The sequence below is a fragment of the Semicossyphus pulcher genome, unplaced genomic scaffold (assembly GCF_022749685.1).
Source record: "Semicossyphus pulcher isolate SPU_LCO1_2020_fin unplaced genomic scaffold, fSemPul1.0.p SCAF_24, whole genome shotgun sequence".
Taxonomy (NCBI): Eukaryota; Metazoa; Chordata; class Actinopteri; order Labriformes; family Labridae; genus Semicossyphus; species Semicossyphus pulcher.
In genome coordinates, this window is record NW_027211698.1 from 6,309,020 (window position 1) to 6,318,783 (window position 9,764).

The 9,764-nt window shown below is 42.6% G+C and overlaps 1 protein-coding gene across 1 annotated transcript; it reads right to left on the reverse strand.

The window, feature by feature from the left end:
- Positions 1-1,911: 1,911 nt before the first annotated feature.
- On the reverse strand, positions 1,912-9,399 carry gyg2 (glycogenin 2). The gene is made up of 9 exons (XM_069675689.1): positions 9,393-9,399; positions 7,141-7,279; positions 6,891-7,065; positions 5,603-5,765; positions 5,376-5,502; positions 4,462-4,654; positions 4,039-4,155; positions 3,259-3,405; positions 1,912-2,050 (listed from the first exon to the last, which is right to left on the reverse strand). The coding sequence occupies exons 1-9, from the start codon at positions 9,397-9,399 to the stop codon at positions 1,925-1,927; spliced, it is 1,194 nt and encodes a 397-aa protein (XP_069531790.1). The 3' UTR covers positions 1,912-1,924.
- Positions 9,400-9,764: the final 365 nt, after the last annotated feature.

A 9,764-nucleotide genomic window follows, 5' to 3' on the forward strand; every position in this document is an offset into this window, starting at 1 on the left:
AGCTAATGGCATGGGCGACCTAGTTAGCAAGCTATAGAGCTAAGTCTGCAGGAGCTAAAGGTAATGTTAGCTTGGAATTTAAGCCCTTTCTTTTCCATTGGGTAACACTGTCATCGCTTAACAGAAATGGTAGTTAGGAGATGGTTGATGCTAAAATGAGCAGATGTCTACCTGTAGCTAATGAGTTATCAGATATGTAGTTCTAACTATCCGTTGTCTTTTCAGTTGATGTTCTATCTGGAGGCAGTAATATAAAAAAAACATGGCCGCCATAGAGCTCGTTTGCTAACCTGGTTAATCTGCCTCTAACAGGAAGACTTAAAGACTCATATCTGATTCCTTTTTTCAGATCTTAATGAGCAAGGCGGTCGAGGAAACCAGCAACTGATCCCAGCTCTGCCCTCACACTTTAATCTTGGTGAATCAGAGTCCAGCGGGAGTTGCCAGGTTGCCTTTCAAAGCAATCCTCATCAGAAGCCTTTTCACTGCGATCTGTATTCAGCTCTATCTTCCATCTCTGTGTCGCAGCATTATGGGAGGACTGATGATGAAAATTACATGCAGCGAGTGCCCGGTGGATCAGATCACACAGGAAACTGTTGATGCAGTCTCACATCCATTAATCTGTTTCTGCTTCTCTCATTTGCTGCCATGATGGAGAGACTGAAGAGCCACAGCGCCCCCTGCTGCAGACACTAACAGGTGAGCTCAAGCAGGAATGAATCTGTCTGCATAAAGAGTGTATGCAAGGATTTCTGTTTATATGAACTCAGATGACACGAGGATGACAACTTTTTACTTACTGTTGACAGAAATACAAAGTGTTTGATACAGTTTCACAGAGTGGAACATTTGCAGGTTTGAGGTGATGAATTATTGACTTTAAAATGTTTATTTTAAAGGTATCAAATGGGATTGCTACATCATTAACCAGGGATTGTTTAAATCAAATTAAGTACTAATAATGGTCAGATATGTTTCCTTAAAAAAACGCTTAAATCTTGATTAAAAATAATTCTTACAGAGATCAAATAAAAGCTAAATATTTGTATTGCCAGAAACTCGACTTCTTGTAGTGTGTAGATACCTACAGAGATAGACTTTTTTGTTACAGAGGAAGATGATTTTTTTAACCACAAACAGACGTTGCATCGCTCTCTGCAAACACACCAGACTCCATTGATAAAAGCAGTGATTTTACCTCACAGAACCTCAGAGAGTTTCTGGTTTACTGCTGCCTTGATCAGTTAATTTGTTTGGGTGTTTGTGTAAGTTAAATGGGTCGAAACATTATTTGTGTAACACACAATAACACCAAAAATCAAACCACGGGTGGCAGCAGTAGACCGGCAACTCCTGTGTCCTTTGAGGTAAAATCACTGCTTTAATCAATGGAGTCTGGTGTGTTTGCGGAGAGCGATGTAACGTCTGTTTGTGGTTAAAAAATCATCTTCCTCTGTAACAAAAAGGTCTATCTCTGTAGGGATCTTTTCTGTAATGTTGTCACACACTTAGAATAACAATCTGAGCCTGTCAGTGGAAACAACAAGAACTTTTAGTGGACAAAACAAGAATTATGTTGCAGCCATTACAGCCTGTTTCACTGGATGAAGCATCTCCTAAACCAATTCCAAAACGTTTTCGACCGGTTAGTCATTTAGAATATGTAAAATAAATAACATAAAATAAAAAGTAATGAATATAACAACTTACAAGTGTTGTGTTGTTAAGCTTTAATGGCAGAATGACAGACAACAGTGGATAATAGTTCAGTTTAATGACAAAAATATCAGTGTTGCAGCCTCACTGCACATACCTTTACCAGAAGTCCTTCACATGAGGATTTGAAAATCAGTATTTCTGTCTACCTGCATCCTAAAACTACAGGTCAGAGGTCACTTTGGGCCACAGAGTGTGTGATGTGTTAGTCCAGGAAGCGGTCCAGCATCCTCTGAATGTTCTGGAAGGCGTCCCTGCCCAAGTAGTCGGCCTGCCCCGTCTCCCACAGCTTACGATGCTCCAGCTGCTCTTCCTCTGTGACTTCATCCGTCTGCCGGGACGAAGAGGGGGAATAACAAATCAGTCTTCAAAGGGAATTCATCGACATCAAACTGTCTGCTCAGGCTGGATCTCAGGCTCGAAACTAAAGAATTGTTAGATTGTCATTATTCTTTAATCATGTAGTTTTATGAGCACTTTGATCTCACCTGTGTCTGATTATAATACCTTCAATACCGTCTCTCAGTCTGATCTGTGTAGAGTTAAAGCTTTGAGGAGAGATGACTGCTTTATAGACGATTTATCATCTCAGATTCATGCCTTTTTTTATTGTTTTAAATCATTAACGCTTAAAGATAAGTCGGAAAAAATGTCTTTGTTTTGTCTCAGTGTGAGAGCACTGTCTCCAGAGGAAGAGACGAGCTGGTCAAAGAAGATGCATGATGGGAAAATTAGTTTGCAGAAGACGCCGAATACCTTAAAGATAACTCTACCTGGTTAAATGCACCCCCACATCCTTAAATATGCCTGAAACAACAGACAACAGAGAATATCTGCATTTAAGCCGTCACCATGTTTGTTCATTGGAGCAGGAAGTGACCTTATTATCAATCAGGGACTTTCAGTCAGGTAGCCCCGCCTTAAATCAAACCTGTCTAACTATTGCAGGTGTTTTCCAACTCTGTTTGACCATAATATATAAAAATATGTATTTTAATATTAATTTATAATAATTATTATTAGTTGTTTTTTTTGTTGACAGTTTGGAGCCAAAAAGAAGTTATATCTCTAAAAAGTACGACACATTGAAACGCCACACTGAAACGCCACAAAAGCAACGAGCAGCCTCTTGGTTTGAGCGTAAGTCCCGCCTCTCACCATGCAGATAGCCAATCATGACTTAGCATTTTGGGTAAGCACTTGGGTTGACAAATTAGATTTCCCGAGGGTACATGCCTGCCGAGGACACGCCCCCCTGAACACGCCCCTGTATGGAGCAGTTACTCAGGAGTGTTTTGCAACCAGCACACTGCCCCCTACTGGCCGTTAGCTGCAAAGCAGGTTTGAGCAAGTCAACTTTATAAATTTGCATCTGTTTTTATTTTTGTTTTAAGACACAATCGGATAATTTAAGATCAAACTTAATCAGATAAATTCATAATATACTATTCTATCACAGAAATGAGATCTCAAACATAAGTGCAATATAAACTATAAAGTGTTTGTGGGTTAAATACAAGGAGACAGAGATTTACGTACAGAATATATTTCAGTATCTGAGGCCTCATCGCTGCTCTCCAGCTCCTCCTCCCCCCCCTCCTCTTCCACAGGTGGCTCCTCCACCTCTGTCCTCTCAGGTGTTCTGGACTCCTCCTCCAGAGGTGTGTTCTGATCGGTGTTAGAAAGCTGCAGAAACATTAATATATCACTCAGAGTGTGGAGGTTTAAAAATGAGGGAGCGTGGTAACGACTGCGGCTGCTGTCGCTCTGAGGGCGTCATGCTCATCCTGCAGGCTCGTATAAACACGATGCATCACGTTTAAATGAATTAAACAGAGAGAGAATCAGCGAGGAGCTCAGAGGCCGGTGACAGATAATAAGCTCTGTGTCAGATGCAGTGAAGCAGAAATTCTCTTCTTCTGGAACTAACAAGAGCCGCCTAATAACCTCCGTATCATCACCGTGATGTATTATAAACACCAGAGGGTCATTCATTAAGATAATTCATGTATTGATTAGTAAATATCTGTAGTGACTTCTGACATGGCTTCACACAATGTTTGTAACTGCTGCTGTTTCCAGTGTGCAGTTATTGTCTTATAAACATAGACAGGAAAACAACATGTAATAAAGGTAAACATTTCAGCTCACTGTCACCGGTTCAGGAGGATCCTGGAGCCTCTCGGACGGAGCCCGGGGAGTCTTGGACGGAGCCAGGGGCCTCTCGGACGGAGCCCGGGGAGTCTCAGGCAGAGCTAGGGGCTTCTCGGACGGAGCCTTGGGCCTCTCGGACGGAGCCCGGGGCCTCTCGGACGGAGCCCTGAGCCTCTCGGACGGAGCCCGGAGCCTCTCAGACGGTGCTGAAAAGTGAGGAAGCAGAGTCTTGGAGCGGTCCGAGGTTTTTCTAACCGCCACTTTGGCTCGTGCTTTCTGGATCTGAAAATAACAGAGAGGATGTTGAGTGCTGGGACGAGGACCAGCACCGGGGCCGGGCAGCCATGTGTCGCGTTTGGCTGCCAGTCTGCGTGTTTTTATCCTGCAGCCAAACTGTGCAGCAGCTTATGTGACTGATTAACAAACCTTCAGCTAAAGAGGGAAGTCATCAGTGAAATGTGCTCCAGTGTTCAGAGAGAAAATCTGCAGGGCGGACGCCAAACGTGGCACATGCTCCACTTCCTGAACAACAACACTCAGTGACTCTACCATGATTAAATAATATAGATTTTATAAAGATATTTGCACCTTTTTTGGTTTCTTTTCCTCCTTTTTCTCAGGTTCCTCGGGTACGGAGGATTTTGTGACACCGTTGTTCTGCTTCCACCACAGAGACAGAAACTGTCCCATGGTGTCAGAGCTGCTTCCCTCCCTCTGGCTGCCGGAGTTCCAGGGTTTCATCGCTCCGATGAAGTGGACGATCTTTGCGTTGTGGCCAAACCTGCAGAGATGACACAAGAGCATTACGAGGTTTGTGCAGCAGGTAAACAGCTCAGACGGGAGAGAGTCCAAGTGTGTGACAACATTACAGAAAGGATCCCGACAGAGATAGACCTTTTTGTTACAGAGGAAGATGATTTTTATAACCACAAACAGACGTTGCATAACTGTCTGCAAACACACCAGACTCCATTGATAAAAACAGTGATTTTAGCTTTCAGAACACAAGAGCTGCTGGTGTGCTGCTGCATCGATAGCTAAGTTGGTTTGCGTTTTTGTGTGAATCTGGTGTTTCAAACGGTTCATTTTGATCAAACACAAAATTTGTTTAACACAGGAAAAACTAACCAATGGAAGCAGCAGCAGAGCAGCAGCTCCTGTGTCCTGTGAGCTAAAATCACAGTTTTTCTCAATGGAGTCTGGTGTGTTTGCAGAGAGCGATGTAGCGTCTGTTTGTGGTTATAAAAATCATCTTCCTCTGTAACAAAAAGGTCTATCTCTGTAGGGATCCTTTCTGTAATGTTGTCACACACTTGCTACAATCTAATGGAGCAATTTCCAAAACTTTTTCTGCTTCTTTATTGATGAGGAAAACAAAACAACCTTCACTCATTGGATTCTGCAATTTGAATGTACCTTGAAAGTGTGTGATCAGAGCGGAGAGAATAATGTGGCTCAGCCACAGGCGGTATAGACACACACACACACTCACACTCACTCACTGTTGGAACGCGGGGCGGTAGCTGTAGACGGAGCTGGCACTGAGGTTGTAGATAAACGGCAGGTGTTTACTGATGTCCTCCGACATCCAGCTGCTGAAGAAGGAGTTCAGCAGGCCCTGGTCTCCTCCTCACAGGAACACACACATTAAACGACAATATATAATAAAACACAATCACTAATCATGCTGTCAGCATCCAGTAGTGTCAGTCTGGTTCTCATGCGTTACCATCGAAGCTGCCGTGCTGCAGGGCGTGCTCCAGCAGGGCGGCGTGTGTCTGCAACGACGGTCTGAACACAAACACGCCTGAGTTGAAGCAGTCGGGCCAGCCGGGGTCAGGAGCCGCTGACAGCTCGTCTCTGTCGAACAGGTCGTCCACGTTACACAGAACCTGAAGAGGATAAATCAAAGCTTCCAATAATCCTTATTTTTACATCAAAAGGATAAAGACACTCTGTGTTGCTCAAAATGATTACCTAACTTGTAAAACAATCACAAATAAATCATGTATTAGCTTTATCCTGGTTGTGACATCATGTAGATCATCTCTAACATCAAACGTCTGCATGAGAAGCGTTCATACGTCAGCTCAGCCCCTCTTCAAACACGCATGTCCCTGCAGACATGAGAACATGTTTGCAGTGGACAAACAGAGCGGGACGCCATGATAACACATGTTCAGAACATGCCCTCAGACATCAGCGCGAGCATTGATTTCTATAAGATGATGTTTGTGTTTGTTGACCTGCAGGGAGACGTTGGCCAACAGTTCAGAACGTCAGAGCAAGAAGGGGCGCACCTTTAAAGAGTAAATGTTGACGGACAGATGTTATAGATCAGCATGTACAGATTCATGCTCACAGGCTGTACCATGAGATGTGCAGCCTCCGCCTTTAGCTATGTCACTTTATTTAGACAGAGCTGGTAGTAGTAGCTAGTAGTGAAACAGGCTGTAATGGCTGCAACATAATCCTTGATGGATCAAAGTGCGTCCACTAAAAGCTCTTGTTGTTTCCACTGACAGGCTCAGATTGCATCGTTACATCGCTCTCTTTGAACACACCAGACTCCATTGACAAAAACAGTGATTTTACCTGACAGAACACAGGAGATGCTGCTATACTGCTGCCTCAATTAGCAAGGTTTTTCAGTGTCACTTGTGTTTGATCAAAAATACCTCATAAGCAAAATAACATATCAACACATAAAAACTACTCAACCAAGGCAGCAGAAGACAAACAACAGCTGTGTTCTGTGAGGTAAAATCAGTGTTTTTGTTAATGGAGTCTGGTGTCTTTGAAGGGAGTGATGTAACATCTGTTTCTGGTCAAAACAAAACAAAAACAACATCACTCTTTAATTAAAAGGTTGGCAGAGATTCAGGTAGAAGCCACTAAAGTACTGAAATGTGTACATTTTTAGATAACTTCAAAATAAAATACCAATAAAAGGCTTAAAGAAACACATATGTTGCAGTGAACATCCTGTGTGTTCCTGTGCGTTCAGTCAGACTCACGAGTGTGTCAGCGTCCAGGAAGACACACTTGCTGTACTGGGTCAGAGTCCAGCAGTGGATCTTGGTGAAGGTGATGCCGAGATCGGGTCGACCCAGCAGAGCCAGGTTGATCTGGTCCTGACTGTCCATCAGGTCCACCAGTACCACCTGGTCGAACACGTCCTGCAGGGCCAGCCTGAGGAGACACAGGTTGAAGACGTGTCCTGCACAGACATCACTGATAAAGAAAGGAGGCGTGTGTTTGACTCACCTGGACCGCTCTGAGATGTTCGGCGTTACCATGACGACGATGCTGCGGGTCGTCCCGTGACGCCGCAGACTCCTGGCCACCACTGACGCTCCGATACAGTACGAGTCTGTGGTGGCCAAAGTGACGAAGGCCTCGGCTGCTGGGCAACAAGGAGAACAGTCACATGACAGAATGGGACCCGCATCATTATTAAGCTAATTATAACCGGTAGGTATATAAATTATACATTTATTTTCACCATGCTCAAAAAATGCTGACTGAAGCACCGAGCCTACTTTTTAGCGCTGTCCAATCAAGAGCAATCAGCTACGTAAACAGGAAGTAACTAAAGCATCCTATGCTAGCTTTAAGAGGCTAACGAATACATATTTGGGACTGTAAACTGATTTATTTATGTTTGCATACATTAATAAATGTATGTTTCACAGTTAGGAGTATTCATAGAGAGACATGAGTGGGAAATATGGGCTTATGCTAAGCTAACTGACGTATTTACTCATTTTGTTTCAAAAGTTATTCGCATTAGCAAAGTTTGATGATTCGAGGTAGGTGTCATTTTAAATCTTATTTATCAAACAACAGTGTAGAAATGTCAATCATGCTGAATATTACTTCTTTTACTCTTCCCTCCAAAAAATTAGCAAGCTCACGTTAGCTTTGTCAGTTAGTTCAGTGACTAAAATCTCACTTTCAACTACTTTTGAGGGGTACCTAAATATTAGCACTTTATTAAATTTAATTAGCATACAATGTTTTAATTTGAGTGAAATTTAATATTGAATATAGATAAATATTTATATCTAATGAATCTAATTTATCAAGTTTCAGGACAGATTTGTCAAACAATGCTCGTCAGTTGGATCGCTTTGCTAATGCATACATTTCTTTGGTTGAATGTATGACCCAATATGAAGATTAATAATAACACTACACTGAGTAAAAGTAAGCAGAGTTTTTGGTCTGATTTTTGTCCCAAAAGAAATATAAAGATTAGCTTTTCACTGGGTCAAAATAACTTTATTTTGTTATAATTGTTTAACTGAATGGAATTAATATATATAACTCTATTACTGGGTCAAAATAAATCCAGTGTCTTTGAGGTTTTTTAGTTTTTACACCCATGTGTTAGTAGGTAAAACTGACCAGGTTCAGCGTTTGTGCTACATTTCCCCAATACTGTATTTTACATTAACCAAAGTGGGTTAAATTGACTGAATAACTTTTATTTTGAAGGTAACAACAGCTGCAGGTGAATCTTTGAATCATGAGTAGTTTTATTGAATGCAGCCCAGCTCTGACTCCGCCCCCAAACATTTCCCTCATCAGAGCCAGGTCAGAGAACACCTGTAGGCTTGTTGTGACTCTTCTGGCTCCTGTCAGGTGTCACTGTTGTAGCTGGTGATGCTTTCACAGGTATGTAGTTTAACTGATCCCTTTACATGCACCAGTCACACTTATCTTCAGCTCTCTGGTTTATCTTTAATCTCAGAATACAGTGTTTAAACCACATATTTCCTGCCCAGCTCTCTGAATGACGTCCCAGATACGCAGGTACTTTAAAGTAAAAACACTGTTGTTGTGCAGCATGGAGAGAGCTGTTAGCTCCCTGTGTAGTGCAGCTGCTGCTGTTCAGCTCCTTGTTTGGCCCTCTGCTCTCTGTAGCTTCATGTCATCACTTTGCTGCACTAATGAGTATCTTCTGTCTCTCTTCGCTTAGTTTATGTTTGACTTTGTGTTTGGGCCTTTTTAAAGTAAAGCAAAGAAGTGCTACAAACATGACTTAATATAAAAAGTGTGAAATAGTAAAAACATGTTGCACAGTCTGTAATGTATTTTCACAAATAAAGCCCTACTGGGCCACACTCATGGAGCAATAACTGTGCAGTAGTTACAGTGTTCTTCCAGCCTGCAGTCAGATGAGTTGTAACCTTTTGTCTGCAGCCTCTCTCTCCTGTGTGTTGTGTTAAATTTCAGTTGGCAGAATGTGGAGAGGCACTTTCTATTCTGATTCAAGTCAGACTGGGTCTCTACTCTGTGTTCTTTATAATTTAACAAGTCGGACAGGAGGAGACTCTGCTCCCGACGCTCCGAGCTGAAAGTGTGAGGTTAGCTCTCAGAGGCTAGTTTTTATTTATGAACCTGCATGTAGAAAGTCAAAAAGCAGACTGAGGCACCTTACTCAGAGATTTAGGAGTTATATTTGTGATGCATTTTCAAATCTAGATAATAGATTATTAAATAAAGTCACCTACCTGACATTGTTGGTGGTTTAAATCTTCTGCACGTCCACAAACTTGTCTGCAAGAATTAGCTGAACTTGAGTGCAGGAGGCGTCTTCATGCAGGCGTCACGAGGCCCGAGGCGACAGTCACATCTTTGCAGCAGCTCACTCTGGATTCTTAAATACTCGGAGGATGAATAGTATTCTGACGCTGCACCAGGAAGTCACATCCCCTTCTGTTTTTATCTGCAGAGTAAAGAGAGGAGCGGAGGCCCGCTGCGCCTGCAGCCGTGTGTTCATCTGGTCATTCAACCAGCAGAAGGTGAGCTTTGAGTTGTGCAACACAGCCTGTCCTGCTGTCCCTCTGTCTGCAGTGTGTGTTAACTTTCACTTTCAGCATGCA

Bases quoted from the DNA above. Each gene is read 5' to 3' on its own strand.
- gyg2 (XM_069675689.1), bottom strand. The intron at 5,766-6,890 runs GTGAGTCTGACT...TATCCTCTTCAG, and splicing joins TCCTGGACGCTGACACACTC to GTTCTGTGTAACGTGGACGA. The intron at 2,051-3,258 runs GTACGTAAATCT...TCGTCCCGGCAG, and splicing joins CAGATACTGAAATATATTCT to ACGGATGAAGTCACAGAGGA.